At 40.6% G+C, this 23853-nt stretch overlaps 1 gene segment (V, D, J or C); it reads right to left on the bottom strand.

The window, feature by feature from the left end:
• Positions 1-19193: 19193 nt before the first annotated feature.
• On the bottom strand, positions 19194-19784 carry LOC122543706. The segment is given in 2 exon segments: positions 19194-19561; positions 19677-19784. Coding segments are annotated over 2 exon segments (414 nt in total).
• Positions 19785-23853: the final 4069 nt, after the last annotated feature.

The following is a 23853-nucleotide window of genomic DNA, read 5'->3' as shown; positions in this document are numbered from 1 at the left end:
CAACAAGGAAATCTAGTGTTCTGGGGTAGGCAGGAAAGTGGAGTTGAGGATCAGCAGATCAGACTCAATCTTCTTCTGTTCCGAGGTTTTGTGATCTTATTATGAAGATACATAACTAACCTGATTATGGATTTGAAGGTTGAACTGAAAGAGAAAAATTGAGCTGCATATAATAGCAATATAAAGCTTTAAGTGCTACATCCGTGTTTATTCCATTCTTACTTACCTGTCACTCTCAGTGTGCAATTGTTCTGCGCGTTTATCTGCGATCACAAATGTTACTGCCTCAACATCATGCAGGGATAATGTCTTCTTGTTTTCTTCCCGGCAGCTTCGATCGTCATGTACACCAGCAAACATGGGAACCATTGGTTTCTGAAGTCACATTCCCTCTTGGTCCTTTTTCTGTCTGGCTTTCTCCTGAAGTTCACCGGGATATCCTTTTGGACACCATTCGGTAGCTTGTCTCTGTATTATGTTATTCCTCTGAACATTGATCCTAAATGCTCACTCATGTAAAATTCTGAAATGTATGGGATTCCAAATCTCTTGGTGTTCTGGAATTCGCGGCATGTAAGGTGTGCAGAAACAGAATTCCTCATAACTTTTAGGATGTATTTCAATGAATGGTTGCATTACCAACTCAAACAAGGCTATGGGCTAACAGCTGGAGAATGGGATTAGCATAGTTAGGCCCTTGTTTTTCACCTGTGCAGACTATCTGGGCGGAAAGTTGCCTTCTGTGCTGCAAACCTTTATGACTCCATAACTAGCAGTAATCAGGCCACTTCTCTCAGTGGACGAAGCAACAGGGGAACGTTTGCAAGTAAAGTGCACCCACACCAAATAGGAGTGAGACACACTGTTTCTAGATGCATGCTCAGTCATGATATATATTGCATCATTAGCTACGCTGTGAATGTGTCAGAATGCTTACCAATTAAAACATTAACCAGGGTTCATATGAAAATGCTGGGAAAAATCAGTTCTCAAAATTCAAGAGGAGATTGTCCAAGTCAGTCATTTTTAGTTGAGACTACATATTTATTCCTTCATTCTTTTTTGTCTCAGTTTATCTTGCATGAGACTGCCTTATTTATTATTACATGGCACCAAATATCTACTATATCGTATATGTCGTTTTTTATCTCATTATGTTCAGCTCTGTGTCATGTGTTGTTATATTCGATAATATATAATTCCATGTCCCATTGCACAAGTCTCCCTTAGTAGCGCCTTTCCTGTTACGGTTCAATATATCTTTCAGCACAATGACTCTTGTCTTCAGGACACCAACAGTTCAGCAAATGAGCATGATGCCATTACTCAAAGTCATGTTTCAGTTATCACTTTACCTCATATTGTCTCTGTTTATACTACACCAGGCCATTAACATCTATCAACGCATCAGAAATTCTATAAGAACCTCCAACACTTGGTGGCGCTTACTAATTTTGTGGTTTTGCCGAACAAATAAATGCTCTGCAGCTTCTACATTGCTCAGTATTTGTCTGCGATGGTGTCCTCCTCAGATTCCTTCCTTAGTATTTTAAAACAGACTTCGAGCAGTTCAACCATGGATACGTGAACTCACTTTGTAAAAATCAAAAAGCAAAAAAAAGCATGAACTGAACAGATGAAAGATTCTTGAGATATTTAGAACAGCCTGTAAATAATGAGTGATGGTTTTAGGTCCGAAATGGGGGTCTCAGCATAGTTTTAATTCAAGAACTCCACGTGTGGTGAGAGTTGAAGGCAGACTTTGCAGCCAACTTATTGCCCTTTTATTTTTTTCGATTTGCAAATTTCCATTAGCAACGTTACAAATGGAAGATAAGAGTTTTTTTTTATTGGCAGAACTGCACCTGACGTGCACGTTCTAACTTAATTGCCCCTCTGGAGATTCCAAGTTAGAATAAATGAGGGACACATCGAATGTATGTCAGGGCTGCAGTCTGGAAATTCGGTAATCCCTTCAATCGCTGAAAAACAAAGATGCATGGGCCAGCGAATGGGCTGTTCTTTGCAATTTTCTATCCATTTCTCGCTCTTATTGGTGCACCCGGTAAGCAAGCTGTTCTAACTCAGCTATGTTTTTTATTCTTCATAAAAATTTGCTCTTTGCCTTCATGATCTGGCTGAATATCAGTAATATCCAATGTTTTTTCTATATAACGGACTTCAACCAGGTCCCCATATGTCTCAGTTGTCAGAGAGCAGAACTTGGAGCAGAGAAGTTTGCAGTGATTCCTATACTAACAAGTGTTTTAATCCAGCAATGGATATTGAGCAATGAACAACAATTTTGAAAGGTCTGAATTTGAGTCTGAGTCTCAGCATGGAAATTCGATGGATTAAGTCTCTTTCAGTGTCAGACTGCATGTGGCTGCTGTCTGGCGTTTGGAGATTGTTTGGTATCATCTATCTCACTCTTTCTTCATCTTCCATAGCAAATGTGTTAGCGATTATTATCTTATCTCAAGGATGCTGTGGTCTCTCCCGATGCATCACCTACTACCTGCTGGCGATAGCGGTCGCTGATTTCTTAGTTATCATCAGTGGATGTATCCTCAACAGGATTGGCCGCATCTATTTTAGCTACAGCGTGTTGTCCACCACCCCTGGCTGCAGCCTCAGTGCTGTGCTGATCTACGCCACGCGAGATTGCTCCGTCTGGCTGACAGTGGCTTTCACCTTCGATCGTTTTGTGGCCATCTGCTGCCAGAATTTGAAGACCAGATACTGCACAAAGAAAACTGCGTCACGAGTCATAGGGCTCATCTATGTCCTACTCTGCATGAAGAACGTCCCTTTCTACTTCATCTACAAGCCCATGTATATACTCGATGCAGTGCCCTGGTTCTGTGATATCAAGACGATATTCCACACTTCTCCCACTTGGCAGGTCTACCGATATTTAAACAACATACTAGTCCCCTTTCTTCCATTGTTTCTCATTGTGTTGTTCAACGCCCTCACTGTAAGACACATTGTAATGGCCAACAGAGCCCGCGAGAGACTCCGCAGAGCTGGAAACGATGGAGACTCAGAGATGGTGAACCGCAAGAGGTCCATTGTCCTGCTCTTTGCCATCTCTCTTAGTTTCCTCCTCTTGTGGGTTACTTATATCGTACGCTTTCTCCACAGAATGGTTACCGGTGAGGAGTACGTTGGCAAACGGAACTTCAATGACCCCAAGTACATCCTTCAAGAGACAACCAACATGCTCACCTTACTCAGCTCCTGCAACAACATCTTTATCTACATGGTATCACAGAAAATGTTCCGGGAAGAACTCAAGAAAATACTGATGCGTCCCTTCCAAATGTTAACTGCCAGCACTAAGTGGTAGAAAGAAACATGTGCAGAACATCTTGCCAGTACTTCCCTTTAGGTATGTAAAACCCTCTCCCAGAATCAGCCATTAGTGGTTTCAGGTCTGTGGGAGAACTGTACGTTGTTCCAATAGTTCCCTGTTGCCAGCTCAAAAGGATTTGAACATCCAGCTGTCCATTATGGATGCTTACTCAAGGATTGTACCTATTAGCTCAGCAAGTACGTAAAATATTCCATCCTTACTTCTTTAACATGAAAAGAGATTTCTCTCTGCAACCCTGGTCAATAATTATCCCTCGTGTCATAACAGTGAGGTCATGTTTCTCCTTATTCACCTCTGTCTTTTTTTTTAATTTGAATCTTACTGTGCTCATTCGTTGCTAATTTTGGATACAATGATTGTAAAGTCCACAGTTTCTTCAAAAGTATATAATTCGTCCTGCCACTCTTCTATCCTTCCCTCTTTCCTTCCTTCCTTCATTCTACCCTCCATTCCTTTCCATTACTCCGTATCAGTCTCATTGTCAACGAAACAGGCATATAAATCATAACTAGCTACTTTCCTACTTTGATGTATTTTTTTAAATAAGGGCGACTCGAACGCTCCAGTCGGCCCAACGATCGTGCACATTAACAGAATCAAGATTCATTGTAAAATCAGACAAAGTGATGTGGTACGAGGAATCAGCCATGGTTTGGCGGAATAGGAAAAAAAGGCTCAAAAAGCAGACACGAAACATAAACGATCATACATATGAGTATGTTCTGCTAATATGCTAACGGAGTCATAACTGTTCAACAGTGATAAACACAGGTATAAGAATAAATCATTCTTGAAAAGTTGTTTTTAATGATGTTTCTGTTTCTTTTGATAGCGAACATTTAAATTGATCTTGAAGAGATGAGAGTATTTGTCATTCTAACTGACCATTCGTTCTTAGGTTTAACGGAATTGATGCATTTTTCCTTTCTGAAATATATTTCCGTTTGTAAAAGTTTATCAATGTGTCGCTTAAACAGGCCGGTTTACTAATGCCTCCTTAAAAATTACATTCAAAGATTGGAAACTCATCTGTCACGTTTTGGAACGTTTTGGAACATTTCCAACTGTTAGTGAGTTTTGAGAAGACTTGTAGCTCAGGCTGAGGTGTCGGGATGTGGGTTTTCTCGCTGAGCTGGAAGATCAGTTTTCAGACGTTTTGTCACCATACTAGGTTACATCATCAGTGAGCGTCCGGATGAAGCACTGGTGGTGTGGCCCACTTTCTATTTAAGTGATTAGGTTTCCTTGAGTTGGTGATGTCATTTCCTGTTCTCTTTCTCAATGGGTGCCAAATGGATCCAAGTTAATGTGTTTGATGATAGAATTGCAGTTGGAATGCCATGCTTCTAGGAATATTCGTATGTGTCTCTGTTTGGCTTTTTTCTAGAATGGATATGTTGCCCCAGTCGAAGGGATGCCTTTCCTCATCTATATATACGGATATTAGTCAGAGTGGATCATGTCTTTTTGTGGCTAGTTGTTGTTCATGTATCCTGCTGGCCAGTTCTCTGACTGTTTGGCCAATGTAGCGCTTGTTACAGTTCTTGCAAGGTATTTTGTAAATTACATTAGTTCTGCGTTTTGCCTGTATAAGCTCTTTCAAGTTCATTAGCTCCTGTTTTAGTATGTTCGTGGGTTTGTGGGCTATCATGATATCAAGAGGTCTGACTAGTAATGGCAGTCATTTCTGAGGTGTCTTTAATGTAGGGGAGAGTGGCTCTGGTTTCTGGACGTGTTTTGTCTGCTTGTTTGGGTTTGTTTCTGAGAAACTGGGGGGCTGTGTTCATTGGGTACCCTTTCTTAATTCCTGCATTGGTGATTTTCCTTTGCTCTTCGTAGATCCTCTGTGCTGCCGTGTCTTGTCGCTTGTTGCAATAATGTTCAAATGCAGTTTAATTTTTGAGTGTTGCGATGATTGCTTCTGTAGTTCATTAGTTTGTCCGTATCTGTTATTTGCCTGTAGAGACTGGTTTGAAGTTCACCATTGTCATTTAAAAATACCTTGTAATAAATGCAATAAACACTAGATTGGTCAAGCTAGCATAACAGTGGTGTACAGGATACATGAACGCCATGGTCACTTTGAATATGGCTGTGTGTCTTTTTGCCTGTGTGTAAATGTGGTTCACTTCCTCATTATTCCGAATCCCAACTATGCTCATTTTAGTTGCAATTAAATTCTAAATAAGATGCATGAATTTTATCGGGTCTGAGATCGGGTAGGCTGGAAGAAAATGTTCCCCTTATTAAACTGGTCGACAACAGGAGGCACAGTTCTAAGGTAAGAAGGGATTTGAGGAAACAAAATCTCTCAAAGGGCATTGGTTATGCGAAACCCATTGCCTAACATAATAGAGACAAGAAATTGCAAAACGTTTAAGATGTGTTTGCATGCGTGTTGAAACGCCACCGCATGTGACACAATTAGTCAGAATGGTGAAAATTGGATTCAACAGTTAAGTGTTTGATGTCTGGCGTGGAAGTGATGGATTGGAGCATTTTTTTCATCTTGATGTCAAGACTGTTTGGCTTAGTGGCAGGAGAAAGCATCATTTTCGACCAAATTTAACGATGGGCCTTTAGAAGTGACATTGCCTGAGCTACGTTACCCCACGATCAACAGCCTGAGTGCAACCATTGACAAAAAACTAAAATGTATTCTCCATTGAAACAGCAGATCAAAGGCTAGAAATACTGCAGCGAGTAATTTATATCCTGATTCGAGAATCACGATGAATTTTCAGCAAGTCACAAGAGTATGATGAAGTATTCTCCACCTTCCCAGATAGCTCACAAAGCATACATTGAAGCTATACTGCAGTCAGAGCAAAGCAGACCGGATAATTATTGTGGCATCCACCATCACTCTCAAAAGTTCTAATACAATTTCTGCCTGTGTGGCTTGGTTGGAGACACAAAGTTTTCTATTTTGTTCATTTTTGCAGGAGTGGTTGCATTGGGCTCGTTGTGTTCTATGCTGGCTTTTTGCACACTGTTAATCACGATTCATATACTGATAATTAATATGTATATGATAACGTCACCAACAAATGAATTAAATGAACGAACCTGATTCCCTAATTTATAGAATACCTAGGCACGTGAGCGAAAAGACGAGTAGAGGCAATTTCAGGTTAGTAGTAAGACGTCCAGGCAGCATCTCCCATCAGAAACGCCAGTTGATACGAGGGTAAAAGGTTAATTATCACAAGTGGATTTGGAATAACAGCCTAACCATTCGTTGCCAACAGTCTGTTTTAAGATAATGGAATTACTCATTTGTCAATGTTACAAACTGAAGTTTCATAGATGTGTGTTAATCTGTTCATTGAACTGCGTTTGAGCTGCATGATGCAATTTAGCTTCTCCCTGGGAACTCTCAGTTAGAATAAATGAGAGGCAAGTTGAATCTGTTGCATAACTGAATTGTGCAGCATGGAGAATGTCCTGAGGAAGACATAATACAAGACTAGTGAGTAAGGAAGTTGCAGAATATGTGATCTCGACAGTTAAAATCACAGCAGAGTGATTAATATAAGACCGAAAAAACTGAAAAAGTGCAGTTATTTTGAGATATCAGATGGGAACAGCATACGAGTTATTAATCTATGTGGTCTTTCACAAATTAAACAATGACGTTAATAAAGCTGAGTGATTACCAGACCAATGCTCATATAATCAGGGAGCATAGATTTTTCAAGGAGAACAGGTCTGGCTATGAATACGCAATGTGTCACACTATTTTATTTATCTAATAATTTGGATAGGTCCACTACTGGAATTGAAAAATTGACTTGAGAACAGCGTTGGTAGAGGAAGGCTCTGACTGCAAGGTACCTGATATTGACAAATTTGTAATTCAACATGAAACACTGAACTATTACCAAATAATTTATGTATTTGGAGGCTGGAGATAACACAAGTTCAGACGAGGAGGGTTTCCATGTCAGATTGGCTGAAGTAGCTGCTCATCATTGAACTCAATTGAGCAACATCCGTCTGATAAAATTACATGTGATATGAAGTATAGATATTGCAACTTACATTTTACGAGTAAACCTACTGTTTCTCACAGCAAACTTGATGTCAATTATAACACTATCCCGCAGACCATGCGGTCTCTCCAGGTAAGTAACCTACTATCTCGTGGCAGTAACCGTGTCTGTTTTCTTTTGTCATCATCACTGGGTGCATCCTCAATCGGATCAGCCACGTCTACTTTGCTTACAGAGTAATCTCCACTACCTCTGTACGCAGGCAGAGCATAATCCTGGTGCGCTGCAATCGAGAGAGCTCAGTATGTCTGTCTGTAGCCTTCACTGTCGAAAATTTTGTGTCCATTTGCAGCTCATGCCTGAAGAGCAGATACTGCATCGAGAAAATTACATCGCTGGACATTGGACTGGTCTATATCCTGAGCTGTGTCAAAAACGTCCCTATATGTTCTGGATAGCGCATTCTGTTTGTGTGACATCAAATTCAACTTTTATACTTTACACACCAGGCAGACCTATGATTAGATGGAATGCATTTTAAACCCCCTTTCTACTCTATCTGCTTAACCTGCTGCTTACTCTCTTGATTGTATGACATACCTAGCCGCCAGCAAAGCCCGCAAGATATTTGAAAATGTTGTGTGTGGCACGGATAAAATGTCGCAGGAGATCCATCACCCTGCTCTTACCATCTCAGTCAGCTTCCTACTGCTGTTAGTCACTGAATTGGGATATTTCCTTCTCCTTCGGTGTAAAGGTGATATAGACTTCAACTGCCTGGATTTCCAAAATGTAGACTGCATCCTGAAAGAGATAAATGACATGTTCCAGCGACTTTATCCCCACAACAACATATTCATCTACGCAGTATCTCAGAATACGTTCCACGACGAGCTCAAAATACTGATGTATCACTTCACCACACTCAGCAAATTTTTAGTGAAACTTCACACACTGCTTAGTTTCATGCCTGTGTCTCAAAGTGCAGCACTTACTTTTCATTCAGGAAATGGTCAGTTTAAGCTACCTACCCACCTTCCTTCCTTCCTTCCTTTATTCTTTCCTTCTTTCCTTCCTTCCTAATTGTTCATGACCGTACTTCACGATGTCTCAAGTAACCTTTCCTCGAATCGGGTGTATGGTTTCCCTTGAAGTGTAAAATTCCCAAATTTGTTCAATCCCGGAAGATCATCCAGTTCCTCACTGTTTGGTAATACATTGTAAACACCTGTCTCCCCTTTGAAACCCAAAATGCGTTTTTGCTTAACATAGACAATGATGTAGAATTACCTACTTTCCTTTAAAATATCGTAATCGTCGAGACAATCTGCGTCACAACGTAATTTTTAAAAATGAACTACTTTCATTAAAGACATGTGATATATTGGATAATAGACAGTCTCCAGCCAGACGTTTACAAAAGCCCATATACTCCCATAACTACCTGTACTACACCTCCTCCCACTCAGTATCGTGCAAGAACTCCATTCCATTCTCCCAATTCCTCTGCCCCCACAGCATCTGCCCGGATGAAGAGACATTCCACTGCCAAGCATTGCAGATGTCCACCTATTTTGAAAAAACTCGCTTTTCCTGCTTCTGTCATCCAGACATTCTTCCGCCGCACCTCCTCCTTTCCCCGCTCCACTGCTCTAAATCCCACCCTAAATGCAATGAACATAGCGTTCCCCATGTTCTGACCTTCCACCCCTCCAGTCTCCACATTCAAAATATCACACGTACGCATTTCCACCAGCTCCAGTTTGACCCAGCACCAAAATCAACTTCCCCTCCCCACCCCTCTCTGACTTCTATAAATCTGTCCCATTTGCCAAAGGCTGGTTTGCGTTACCATCCCCAATAACACTCAGGTACCTTTCCCTGACTTCAGAAAATTTGCAAAACCTGTTAGCACACCCCCATTCGCCTCCATCCAGCGCTTCAAACAGTCCTTCCAATTAAGTCAAAAGTACAGCTGCCTCTTCTCCACACCACATTACATTATCCAGTGTTCACGGTGTGGTCTACTCTACAACGGGAAGAGTCCAAATATAAACTCAGTGCACATTTCGCCGAGCATGTCGACCTGACCTCCCAGTTACTGCCCATTTTAATTCCCCTTCACACTCCCTTCCCATATGACCATCCTTGGCCTCCTCCACTGCCGCACCAAATCTGAACGCAAGTTGGAAGAACAATAGATCATTTTCTGCATATCCAGGGAATGAACAAAATAGTAAAGCTGCAGTGATAAGAAGGAGCAATCTTGTTTGAAATGTAAAGTGATCGACGTTTAAATTCATTGTATAGAACGCACAAAATGTCAACAACTAATGCAGAAAATGAGACAACTCAAAAACTCGTACACACAAAAACCACTTATTTAGAGATACACAAACGTTAGACATACAACCACATGCACACATATTCATGTAAAGTCAGAGGTATCTGCGCTACGAGACTCACAGCTTTTATAAAACACATACTGCTATGGATTTGAAAGCATGTACGTACTTTTAAGAGAATGAATGTTGTTTTGCACTGGGAGCTTAAAAGCGCATGACATCTGACTAGATAGTACTCTCAGAGTGCACTGTAAATTTGAAAAAAATGCAACATTTGGCAGTGAAACTGATGCATGATTTTTTTAGAACAATTTGAATTTGACCAATATGCTTTAATTATGCCTCAGGATACAAAGACACAATCGATTTTGAATTTATTGATTTGCCAATATCGAACCAATGAGACAATCCGATGTTGGGTGGATAAAATTGGCAATTTGACAGTTTGAAATTTAGACACATAGCAACTGTCATCGACATACACAGCCAGCTAAAACACTAGCTATCAAAAGCACCTTTTACATATGAAACATTTTTGCCATCAAAGACAGTAGATGACCCAGGGCGATCTCCCACATGAAGAAGTAGGACAGCGGAGATGACAGCCGCTGTGTGATTTTGAGATTAAGTTGATGTAATTTTAGAACGGTTGAATTGGGGCAGCATATTGTTATCGAGTTGCATGGAGATAACAATCCTTAAAGAGAAAGAACGCTTCGTGATACAAATAGTTGTTGTTTATTGTTTACTTTTAGAGTTAAACAATGCATTGGCAATCTTTCTTCAAATAGAGGAATTTAAGAATTCTCCATTAGTCATACTTTTACAAACTACGAGACAAGGTAAGGTCTTCTGGGTGTTTGGTTTAATTAGCAGAAGGGTTTACCGCCGTGTCGTAAGAATACATTTACATCAAAATTCCTTCACAGAGAGTCAGGTTGGCATAACATTTAAGCCCTGACACAGACGGGAAACGAACTGAGGAAATAGACAGACACTGAGAAAAGAAACAGCTAAGAAGAAGAAAAAACTGCAGAAAAAGTCTCAAAAACTATCAGATAAATTAACTAGTCATCTTTTGAGTGTCATTTTATTTCGTATTCAAATCAAATTTGCTCGTAAAACATTCAAAGCAGATCTCCATCAAAAGCAAATCAAGAGATGAAGAAAAGTAAACTTTAATCTGAAGTTAAAACTAAAGTTAAGCAACCAATACTCCCCTTTCCAGCAAAAGTTCATTCATGATGAGAAACGTGAATTATCCAAAGTAAAAGAAATATGTACAACACCTATCGGGGCAAGCCAAAATACACATTTGCTTAAATATCTTGCACTTCCACTCACAGCTTTCAAATGCCTCCACAAATAACCTCAAAGATCATATTTGCACAATAATTATTCATGAAAAATAATATAATTATTCTAAAGAGCACTGAATACACTAGATAGTATTGTAACCACATTATAAAGTTATCTTGTCAAATATCTAACCGATCAATATTTTCTTCATGTTTCATCACAGCATAAAATTTTGAACAACATCGTTTTCTTTGCAACATAAATCCAGATCTACGAGTTGCCACAATATCATCTGATGTCATTTAATACGACAATATCCATTGTAAATTCTTTGAAATTGCTTATACTCCGAGAGAGTTGAAAGCTGGGAAGAAAATATGGCTCATGGAAGGGAAGAAATTAATTTCATGCAAATTTACAAAACAAAAGGTAAAGAACGTATTGCAGATCCATTTCCTACCTGGTGCACCAATAAAGGTGAAAATACGATCAGAATTGTAAATAAGAGCCCATTGCCTCCTCCACACATTTTTGAGGCGTGATTTCTGAAGCTTCAGACCTTAACTCAGTGACAGATTCAAATCAGTCGTAAGTTTTTTCAGATAGTCAATTTTCGATCCAAACCGCTAATCACCTTCAATCCCATGATTCCGTATTTTGTGTAATACCCTACCGTGGGAAATCTTCTCAAACGGCTTCATGAAATCCATATGCATCACAACACATCAACTGCTTTACCCTCATCCACCTGCTTAGTCACCTTCAAACTCAATAAAGTCTGTGAGACACGACCTACCCTTCACAAAACCGTTTTGACTATCCCTAATCAACTTAGTTCTATCGAGGAGATTATAAATCCGATCTGTTCTGCCTTTTCCAACACTTTATCTGCAATTGAAGTAAGGTTCACTGGTCTGTAATTACCAGGGTTGCCTCCACGCTCCTTTTTGAATAAGGGAACAACATGTGCTTTCTTCCAGTCTTCTGGCACGATTCCTGTAGACAATGATAACATAAAGATCCAAGCCAAAGGCTCGTCAATCCCCTCCCTGGCATCCCAGAAAATCCTTGGATAAAATCCATCCGGCACAAGGGGCTTCTCTATTTTCACAGTTTCCAGAATTGCTCACACCTCTTCTTTGTGAACATCAATCTCATCTAGTCTAGTAGTGTATGATACAATATTGTCCTCCACATCACTATCTTTTCTTCCAGTGTGAATACTAATGAAATATATTAATTTAGCGTTATCCCTATCGACTCTGACACGGCACACAATTTCCCACTGCTATCCTAGATTGGACCTAAACTTTATCTGGTCATTCTTTAATTCCTAATGTACCTAGTGAAAGCCTTAGGAATTTCCTTGATACTACCCGTCGATGAGTTCTCATGCCCCCTCGTGGCTCTTCTTCGCTCTATCTTTAGGTCTTTCCTGTCTAAATTGTAAGTCGCAAGCGCCCCAACTGTGCCTTAAAGTCTCATCCTGACATGAGTATTCATCTTCCTCTTGACAAAAGCTTCAATTTCGTTGATATACCATGTCTCCCACGTACGACAACTTCCTTCCTACGTGACAAGTGCATAGCTATCAAGAACACACAGTAGTTATTCCTTGAATAAGCTCTACATTTCAATTGTGCCCATCTCCGGAAATTTCCTTCCCCATCCTATGCATCCTAAATCTTGCCTAATCGTATCACATTTGCCTTTCCCCCAGCTACAACTCTTGCCCTGTAGTATATACCGATACTTTTTCATTGCTTAGCAAACATAATCAAATTGTGGTCATTATCACCAAAGTGCTCACGTACCTCCAAATCAAACATCTGGACGACTTCATTACTCAGTACCAATTCCAATATGTTCGCGCTCCTTGTATACCTCTCTACATACTGCATCAGGAAACCCTCCTGCACATATTGAACAAAAACTGACCCATCTAAAATAGTCGAACTGCGGTATTTCCAAACAATATTTGGAAAGTTAAAGTCCTCCGTAATAATTAACCTTTTACCCTCGTTCCTAACCAGAATGATCTTTGCTATCCTTGCCACTTCATCTCTGGAACTATTGGGAGCCTATAGAATACTCCAAACTGGGTGACGTCTCTTTTCCTGTTTCTAACATCAGCCTATACTACCTCAGTCGAGGAATCTTCAAACGACCTTTCTGCCACAGCAATACTGTCCATGATTAACAATGCCACACTCCCCATCCACCTCTTTTACCACCTTCTCTGTTCTTACTGAAACGTCCAAATCCTGGAGCCTGCAACAACTATTCTTGGCCTTGCTCTACCTATGTCTCCGAAATGGTCACAGCATCCAAATCCCAGGCACCAAACCATGCTGCAAGTTCACCCACCTTATTCTGGATGCTACTGGTGTTGGAATAGACACTTTTCGAACCAATTTAATGCTTGCCAGTGCCCTCTTGCGACTTTGAAATCTTATTTCTGATCTCACCACTGTCAACCACTGTACACTGGAACTACAAGTTTGATTCCCATGCCTCTGCTGATTTAGTTTAAACCCTCCCGAAGACCATGAGCAAATTCCCGCCACGCCCCAACCCCTTCACAGATATTGGTACCTCTCTGATTTAGGTGAAACCATCCTGTTTGTAAAGGCCTCACCTACCCGAGACAACTCTGTATGTTCTCGCTCGAACCCTGCACCTTAGTTCCCTGAATTTCTGTCTTAAATCCCCACCACTCTTCCCACCTGTGTGGTTGGTGCCTTGTGGACCATGACTTGGGGCTGCTCCCCAACACCCTCAAGGGTCCCTAAAACACAATCAGACACGTCACGAACTGTGGCACCAGGGAAGCAACACACCGGCTGTTATTACCTCTCATTCCCACAGAATCTCCTATTAACCCCCAACTATGGATTCCTAAATGACGAATGTTCCGCTCCTCTCCCCATTTTCCTTGTGAGTAACAAGAACAGACTCTGTGCAAGAGACCTGTGCTCCATTGCTCACGCTTGGAAATTTCCCTCCCCCACACCCACACCTAAAACAGTACGCAAAATGGTATACTTGTTGTTGAGTGGATCGGCCACTATTAATCCCTGCACTGTCGGCCAGTTCCCTTTCAATCAACTGACGGTAACCCATCTACCTTCTTCTTGTACCTGATATGCAGCTACCTTCCTGTAACTACTCTCGATAACCCACTCTGTCTCCTGAATGTTCCGAAGTTCATCCAGCTCCAGCTTCAGTTCCCCAACGCGGGTTTCGAGGAGATGGAGTTAGGTGACTTCTGGCAGATTAAGTCAGTATGGAAACTGATGATGACCCTTAACTTTCACATTCTGCAAGAGGAACATTCAACCTCCCTAACCTCCATTCCCACTATTCTAAATACTGTAAATGTCAAACGGCTGAAGTAACCTAGATGTAGAACACATACAACGCATTTAGGATATTTTCTTAGAACGGCTTGTTGTGTATTAGATTGGAAAGTAGGCTTCAGTGGACGTGGCAATGTAAAACTAAATGGGACGAAATAATTATCTCATAATGAAGAAACCTCTGAAGGATCATTGAACAAACGTCGGTTGAACGTTACATTCGGTTTGAGAGCTACTGCCACTTCACCTTAAACATATTTTGCTAGTTTCATGGCATGACGGCACGATCTGATCACGAATGCATCGAATTCTAATTGTGGAGTTTTGATTGGGATCTGCTGTGTGTTTGCAACGTCGTGTGTTTCACAAGATTTCATTGTCAGAGTTCAGGGTAGTGCCAAATATTACTTTGTTAATTTTCGCTTTTCTATTAAATATGGAGTAAAAACCAATTCGTGATTCTATCATTCATGCTCCAATTCTCTACAATGAACCAAATCGTGAATTGTAGAGCATGCCAAAGATGCAGGCTATATCAGAACTGGTGTGATTTTTTTGTGTTCAAGCTTTATTTTTATGTGCTATCAATTTCGTCGTTAACAGTTTTACTAACAATTGAATGTTGCACTATTTCCTGTAGCTGCAATAACCATGTGGCAGTTACATCAACAGTCAGAATTACGTTCATTTAGATCAGTATAATCATCTTAACATCTTCACTGCATCATTACTCTTGTAAGAGACTTTAAAGCAAAGATTGGAAGAATGGAGTTTTACTGGGAACAAAAACCCAATCGGCCGTGAACTAATGATGAGGATGGAGTACGGAATTATTTTGATTAATACGTCCTGTGTCTATCTGTCTTTCCCGCCAGAAAAGTTCAGTCAATGCGGAGTCACAAATCCCTGTTTCAATTCACTGTTAATCTAATAAATGACAGAAATGAACAAGAAGAAGCAATCTCTGCACTAAGAAGTTCAAAACACAGTGAAAATAGCAAATGAAATCTGTGGGCTGAAAAAATGCCAACATGAAGGAGAGGGGAAGGATTGGGCGGCTCTTGGTTACTGTTCAATGAGGTGGTGCAAAAACTTATGACTATGTGTTGTGAAATCTGTCCACATGCTGCATCTGTTAAACGGCTGAGGAACATATGAAGCGGAAGTTTGGTTGGAGAAAAGCATAAATTATGGAAAACGAGAATGTCAGGGTATACAGTGAAATTTCAAATTATTAAACCCTAACCTATGTTTTTACAGTAGATTGATGATAGGAAGTTTCATTCATTACAGTCTGACTGTTTGATCCATCTAAATTAAAGTTAAAAGTGAGAGGATAAAGTGGGCACAGTGGTTAGTACTGCTGCCTGAGGCCCGGGTTCAATTCCCGCCTCAGGCGACTGACTGTGTGGAGTTTGCACGTTCTCCCTATATCTGCGTGGGTTTCCTCCGGGTGCTCCGGTTTCCTCCCACCGTCCAAAGATGTGAAGGCCAGGTGAATTGTTTTTTTGTGGGGTTTTTAAGGGTTTTTTTGTGCCCATTTACTTTTCAATTGATGACCGTTTCCTTTGGACATTTACCACTGAATCATTTTATCCTCTCACTTTTAACTTTAATTTAGATGGATCAAACAGTCAGACTGTAATGAATGAAACTTCCTATCATCTATCTACTGTAAAATCACATTGGCTTGTTTGCAAACAAGCAGGTGCATTCGGCCGATCAGAAGTCGCACTTTTGAATAGACAAAATGTACCTCTGCCATTTTTTGCTAACAAAGAGCGTAACGACGTTTGCCTGCTCAGATGGAAGCCCTTCACGTCAAGTGCAATGCTCGCCTGTAAATTCTCTCAACAACCTGTTCAGACATGTGATTGTACATTTTCTAGAAGACGTCAAATTTCCTGCCTTAGATTTCCTGATATTATCATCGCATTGTTACAGCTGCTTTCATTATATTCTAATCAACCTGCTTGGAGTTACTACGCACATCCGGACTTGACCCGGGAACCCTGTGACAAACGTTGTTTCAGCGAGCACCTGACGCTCACGCTGCTTTGCAGTTGACCAATCTGCGATCTGACTGATACCTCGTGTTAACCAATGACTTCCTGGAAGGGCAAACAAGAACTCCAAGCTCAGTCAGATCATTCTCATTCCGTAGAGGAAACATCATCGTCCTGTTAGTACCATCGCAAAATTTTAGAAATATTCTTTACTTTACTCTTGAAGGCATCAAGGATGTAGACACTCAAGCAAATAGCTAGTGATAATCAAACTTACAAACATTGATTTATAAGACTGGTGCATTATCGCTGAGCTAGGGAACCTGAAATACACAGGCGTTTGTCATCAGGGCAATTCTGCCAAGTATAACATAACCAGATACTGTGACAACCCACAAAATGAATTGTCTGGCCAAGAATGGTAATACCCAACATTCGAACCGTACCATTCGTACAGTGTGAAGCAGGCTGTTCAGCTCGGCGAATGCATATTGACGCTCTGAAGAACATTCCACCTATATCTCAGCCTTTATCTTAACACTGCATCCTAAGTAAGCATGCACACGCCTGGACTGTCCATAGAGACAGTCGCTTGATTGTGAAATCGAGCCCAGATTAGTAGCAGTGTGATGTGGCCGGCTCACCACTGAGCCATCGTTCAACACAGCTCATGCCATTATCAGGAGATATCCAGTTTTAGAGAAATCTGTAACCACAGAGCGTATGGTTTGAGGGATATACCAATATTTATTGGCAACCTCTTACTGCCCTGGAGAAAGTGTTGTTAAGCTGAATTCATGACTGCTGCTATCTTTGTAGTGTTGGGACTCTGGAATGGTTTACAAAAGCTGGTTCCAACAATACACTGAACTAATGTTGATGTAGTTACTACAAATCAGTTTAGTGAATGAAATTTCAAGCACCTATTGGACAAGGGTTTACATATAAAACGTTGCTTTGCTTTGACTTACTGAACAATGTCCTTCTTTCTGCCTGAGCAAACTATACTTACTGATTCATAATCGTCAGATGGGCGAGAGAATGGAACCTGCAGCCTCGAAACTTTTCATTTATTTAATGTTAACTTGATTACCATTCCCTGTAAAAACAAAGTGAGTCGAGGGGAATCCTGTTAACAAATGCTCAATGTCAGCAGGGTTTGAAAAACAGGGTTTAATGTTATCGCTCAGATGAGAAACGGATTTGATGTAGAAAAGCACATAAGCATTTTAAGCACTTACTCATCTATTTTATTGCCATTTATCTCCAAAGCTATTGCAGTAAGTTGCTACAGAAATCAGATCGCAGGACCATTTTCATTCCCACTGTAATATCGTTTTCCATCTTCCACACCTTCCATTCGTTTGTTCTGTCCAAAGATTAATATCTGAAGCCAAATGACAGCTTTAGGTGATTAGAAAATGTGCTTTTGTTCAAGCATTTGCAAACATATGTGTCAAAATGCTTTGACATTAAAGTATCGAAAGTGCAATTAAATTGACGTTGGCTCTCTTAAGCACATTCTAGTCTGACAAAACCTATTAGACCAACCCTCTGTTTGACAATTACTGAGGATTTCAGTTACAGCCCAATGCCAATTCAAATGTAAATAATGTATTCACCTCGCAGTTGACGGCACTGATGAAGAAATGACATAGACCTCACAGGCTGTGATCGAGCCAAAAGGAGGACGTTTGGGAGAAGGCACATGCGTGTGCGTAGATGTGTGTATTTGCATATGTGTGTGGGTGTGTGTTTCAGAGAACTGCTCACATGTCTGTGGACATAGAAGTCAGGCACTTCGATTGAATGTGTGACATAATGTATTGCTGCTGTTTGCACAAAGGCATGTTGCAAATCTTCTGAATTAGTCTCCCAAGAAGGAACAAATACTTGTATGAGCAATATGTGCCTAGTCCTCACGCCACTCTACCCCCGCCGCAGTCGAACTACCAATGGTATAAGACTCTGGTGCGGCCGCATCTGGAATATTGTGTGCAGTTTTGGTCGCCATACTATAGGAAGGATGTGGAGGCACTGGAACGGGTGCAGAGGAGGTTTACCAGGATGTTGCCTGGTATGGAAGGAAGATCGTATGAGGAAAGACTGAGACACTTGGGGCCGTTTTCATTAGAGAAAAGAAGGTTTAGGGGTGACTTGATTGAGGTGTACAAGATGATTAGGGGGTTAGATAGGGTTGACAGTGTGAACCTTTTCCCGCGTATGGAGTCGGGTATTACAAGGGGGCATAGCTTTAAATTAAGGGGGGGGGGGTAGATATAGGACTGAAGTTGGTAGGTTCTTCACTCAGCGAGTCGTAAGTTCATGGAATGCCCTGCCAGTAGCAGTGGTGGACTCTCCCTCTTTATGGGCATTTAAGCAGGCATTGGATAGGTATATGGAGGATAGTGGGTTAGTATAGGTTAGGTGGGCTTGGATCGCGCAACATCGAGGGCCAAAGGGCCTGTACTGCGCTGTATTCTTCTATGTTCTATGTTCTATGTAATGCAAGTGCAAAGTAAATGTGATCCAGTGTGTTGAGCGGAAGGAACTGAATGGAGAGATGAGAAGGAAAGGCATTGGAGTCGTTCATTTGCAAAATAACATGAAACAGAATAGCACAGAGATATTTCTGAGTGTTATTCTTACCATATTGGCATCCTGAACTTACATAGCGATATAAATCTGCAAATGTAACTAAACATTTGTTACTGAGATCCGTTTTTATTACTACAAGAATTTGGTCTGTGATTCTCCCTGTAGAGATGAATTGTTATGTTCCGCAGTGTGAGACCGCCCCCTGGTGACCTCTAATTGGAAGTCTGAGAGTGAGTTTTTGTACGGGCCATGCCATCTGTCTGCATCAGTGTGGGTCTCATTGCACAGAAATACACAGCAGAGTCAGAGACGAAGGCCTTGTTGATCGTTAAATTGGTTTTCTTTGTAGTTTTCTCAAATGTCAAAGAAAAACGATCAGACAATTCAGGATTCCTGTTTACAGTCCCAGCTGTAATCATGTAAAGTAGATATTGCGGAGGCTGTCCTGCGGGTTGACTGTACCAGAAAACATAAGGATTAAGATCACTTGTCTTAAAGTTGCATGTGAGTATAACATTATTTCCTTCCTCAACCGTCATTTCAGGAACGGGTTGTTCCACTGTGTCTTCACAACTGTATTCTAAGAAAAATAATAACATTATCTGAAGTCATGATCAGTACAGTCATTGTTTTAATAATAATAATGTCCCGACTACAAATAACTTGGCTGGGGTTGAATGGAAAGAAGGACTTACTGAGAAATGAGACAATGATGAAGAGTCGTGCAAGGTAGTTCTTCATTGTGCTGTCTGGGTTTGTAATTCTGCAGACTGCAAAACCCTCTATCCTAGATCCACTTTCAAAGTTTCTCCAGTCGATCACCAGCATCAATGGTTGCAACAATTTCCTAAATACCACAGGGCGGAAAGGTGGGTAAGAGTCAGAACAAACGGAAGTTGAAGGCAGGACTGCGGTGACATGGCGATGAGTGAACTCATTGCTCCATTTGAGAACAGAAAATACGTGTCATTGCTCGGATTTACATATGGAAATTCTGAATGTTGAGATATCTGTGACTACCCTGCCCCTTTAGTCACAAGTTAAGTGAGATACAAGTTGATGGGTAGGGGATTTCAAAAAGTCGAATTATTGGAGATATACAATGCAGCATATGGTCAATCAGAAAACGAAGCTGCATCCGCTCTTCAAAAAGACTACTTATTTAATTCCAAACCTTTCATCCTTTTGTTGTTTTATCGCTGTGTAGATTTAATTCTTTTTCAAAGTGCCCTTGCAATACATGTAAAAAGTTTGCATAGAATCGAATTCTACCATTCATTCACTGCAGAAACAAAAATTTGAGCAGAGTTCAATGAGAAAAGTAAAGTAGGTTGCTTTTGTGCTAATTCTTTTTTTCCCCATCTGTTTGAAAATCTTACTACTGAAAACAGTTGGCAAGGTGTATTTTATCAAACCTGTTTTTAGTTTTGTCGAACTATGGTATTTCCTGTTATTACCAGTTTGCCTCCTTCATTCTGATTTCTCTTGTTCGAATTCTTCTTTTGCTTGTATTTTCTTTTTTGTTTTTACTTTTCTTCCTTTTGCAACAGCATTCTTGGTGATGGCAAGAGCATTTCAACCAAGGGAATGCAACAACGAGATTTCCTGGTGATCGAGAAACAGGTTCTGAGGATACTGCGGCACGAGCAAAGATAGCAAAAAAGAGACAACTCACCTCGGGTCCCCATATTGACCCCTGGTCCAGAATCGCAGATTGCTCTGAAGATCCAGGCTCTGCCAAGACTCGGGTGCCTGGCGGAAGTAACAGTAACGTTACAACGCTCCAGCATCAGCAGCAGGCATGGATTCAAATCATCTGAGCGTTCAAAAAATAAAGGATAAACTTTAAAGCTTTAATATTCCAGCAGCGATTTGCCAGCTTCCGTGATATGTCAGGACTCATGGTGGATGTGATAGGGGTGATTTGAACGTTTTCTTTAAGTTTGGCTGTATTTCTTTTGTATTTTTTTATATATTAATTCTGCTTTATTCACATTCCAAGTTAGGAATGGCAGCTTTGTACACTTCTCACTGTACTCCTGTTTTCCTGTGCATGAGTACACATTGCAATAATATTATCACATTCTAATTGAAATCTAATTCTAATTTCAAATATTACATTGATTTCAGAAGATCGAGCTTATTTTGTGTAAATCCCACATAATGGATACTGCTTAGCATTTCTTGTCTTACCAAATCTGCAAATCATTATTGCACAAAATCTCTGGGCTAAAATCCAAACCTATACCCCTCCCATTTATATGTGCGACTCTCAGTTCTTTTCTCTCTCCTCTCGTCTGCATGTCTTCTGTTTTCTAGGGCCGCTGTTCAGACTGAGATTTAAATCAATGAGTCTGATTCAGAGTTTGGGGTTTCTAGCGGTTGTGTCTGAATCCTCTTCAACCACGTCTGAAAAAAATACACTTTTTTTCTGGGTTCGCCATCACAATTACACAGTAAACAACTTATCACAAAATTCTGGCAGTGTATTCAGTTTGTGAAGAAGCAGTAAATTAGAGATAATGCATTAGATAATTCTATATAGAAAGTGGACGACCACCACAATTAAATTGGTTTACTGACACCAGATGACACATGACCTGTCGACCAGGAATGTTTCAGTCTCCTTATAATTTTGTAGAGAGCTTTTTATTTCTATAACTGGGATTATAAAGAACTATTCCCTTGGTATTCCTCCTCTCCTTTGTTCAGTCTTCCACCTGCTGGGTGAAGACTACTTGATGAAGATTGCTTTCCCCACTGTCTTGAGGCCATCCTTGTCCCTGCAAGTGTCCTTACGCACTGATGTAATCTTGTCACCGTAGCAGCTTTTCCATTGTGAATGTGGTTCCTCTAAATCTCTTGGCTCCAACATGGTTATTATGGAATTGACCTAAGTTAGCCTCTATGAGTTTTACTGGCGTCACCTATCCTGAACGTTCTCCTCTCTATCGCCCTGGCACTTATTGTTTAATCACACTTCGAGATGAACCTTGATTTGATGTATTCAAATAAATTATCTCAACAGTTATGGCTAATGGCAATGGGTTGTCCACCCATGATGTCAGATTACCATCGTCCCATAATCCGTGTTATTGCGAGTTCATTCACCATATTTTAGAAGCGTAGATTTTAAAAAGAATAGAGATAATAGGGTGTGTTTGGCGCCAGATGAAGTGCTGATGCTGGTTTTGGGCATTGTAATTTAACTGCTTTTGTAATTTCTGTCTTTGTTTTCATATGATGCAATTTCGGAAGATTACGCACAGCAGTAGTAGCTGTTAAAGAAAACCTCGTGGTACGCAGTAAATGCTATGAACTTTCAGTTTTTAAGGAAATCTTCAACACAGGGTTTCCTTCCTCACCAGGCAACAGAGACATACTGATTTCCCTCAATGTGGAACCTTTTAAGCATTTCCCCTCAGCCTCTGTGTGTTTGTAGACGTGCTTACATTTGTCTGTTACAGATGTTGTCACAATTGCCACCGGATGGAGGTGGCTGTTCACCTACTGAATATTATCAGCCCCCTTCTATTGAAAGAGTCGTTTGAAAATTTAAGAATGCGCCTGGAGGAGATTATACGTCAGCTGACTAATTAGGTTTGATTTAATTTTCTCCCATTCCGTGCGTGGTAAAGACGGTGATCACTGTCCCTGTTTCTGGCGTTTAGCCAAAGACTATAGGGGTGAAGCTCTGACACGCACTGATTATCGCATTGACGACAGGTATTTCGCACTTGAATCATTCCCAATTCACGTTCCAGAATGAGCAGGTTCTTTCTGTTTCCCATTCGTATATGCTGTGGCTGCTGTTTGTCTTGAGAGTTGAATAACAATGATTTGGTATCCCAGCTCGAACAAAAAGGTCACAGCGTCCAATAGTTAAAATTCAGCAATACGTATCCTCTATTTCATGCACTTAGAAACTGTAGATTGTTTTTGCATCACCAATTTCGACAACAAGCTCCTCACTTTCTGCTCAGAACCCATAATTTCAGTGCTAGGTAAGTTATTGGCAGGATTATGATTGACAGGATACCCATGCATTTGGAAGGTCAGGACTGATTAAGGTTTAATTAACATAGTTTTGTCCGTGGTTAATCGTATCCCACTAACCGGATTAACTTCTTTTAAGAGTTGACAAAGAAGATTGACGAAGGTAGAGAGCTAGACCTGAGCAATATGGACTTCAGCCTGCCTTTTGACAAGGCTTCCGCATGGTAGATTGATGAATAAGTTGTAATCACATTGGACCCAAGGGGGATCCAGCCGATTGGATACAAAACTTTGCTTGAAGGCTGGGGACACAACATAGGTATAAGGTTGTATTTCAAACTGGAGGCCCGTGATCAGCGATGTGCTGGGTCCACCGCATTTCATCATTCATGTAAGCCATTTGCATGTACGTGCAGGAGTTATCTAATTCAGTTTAGAAAAGTCACCAAAATAGCTGGTGTAGTGGAAAACGAAGAACTATTCCCAATGTATAATTAGGCTTTTCTCAGATATGCCAAAATCCGACGGGTTGTAGATGGCATTTAATTTACATAAATGTAAGTTGTTGTATTTTAGTAAAACACACCAGGTCAGGAAGTATTTAATGGTACGGCCCTGGGGAGTTTTACCAGCAACGACATAAGGGGGTGCAGGTACATAATTCCTTGAAAGTGGAAACGCAGTTATACAGGGTTGTGATGAAGGAATCTGACATGTTTCCTTTTACTAGTCGGAAGTAGTGATGTCATTTTACGGACGTACAGGAAATTCGTTCAGGTACGTTTATAACATTCCATACGATTCTGGTTGTTCTCTGAAATGAAGGATGTTGTGATACATGAAAGGGTACCGAAAAGATTCACAATTATGTTGCAG

This window comes from Chiloscyllium plagiosum, chromosome 44 (genome assembly GCF_004010195.1).
Source record: "Chiloscyllium plagiosum isolate BGI_BamShark_2017 chromosome 44, ASM401019v2, whole genome shotgun sequence".
Taxonomy (NCBI): domain Eukaryota; kingdom Metazoa; phylum Chordata; class Chondrichthyes; order Orectolobiformes; family Hemiscylliidae; genus Chiloscyllium; species Chiloscyllium plagiosum.
This window is presented reverse-complemented; position numbering and strand designations above follow the sequence as displayed.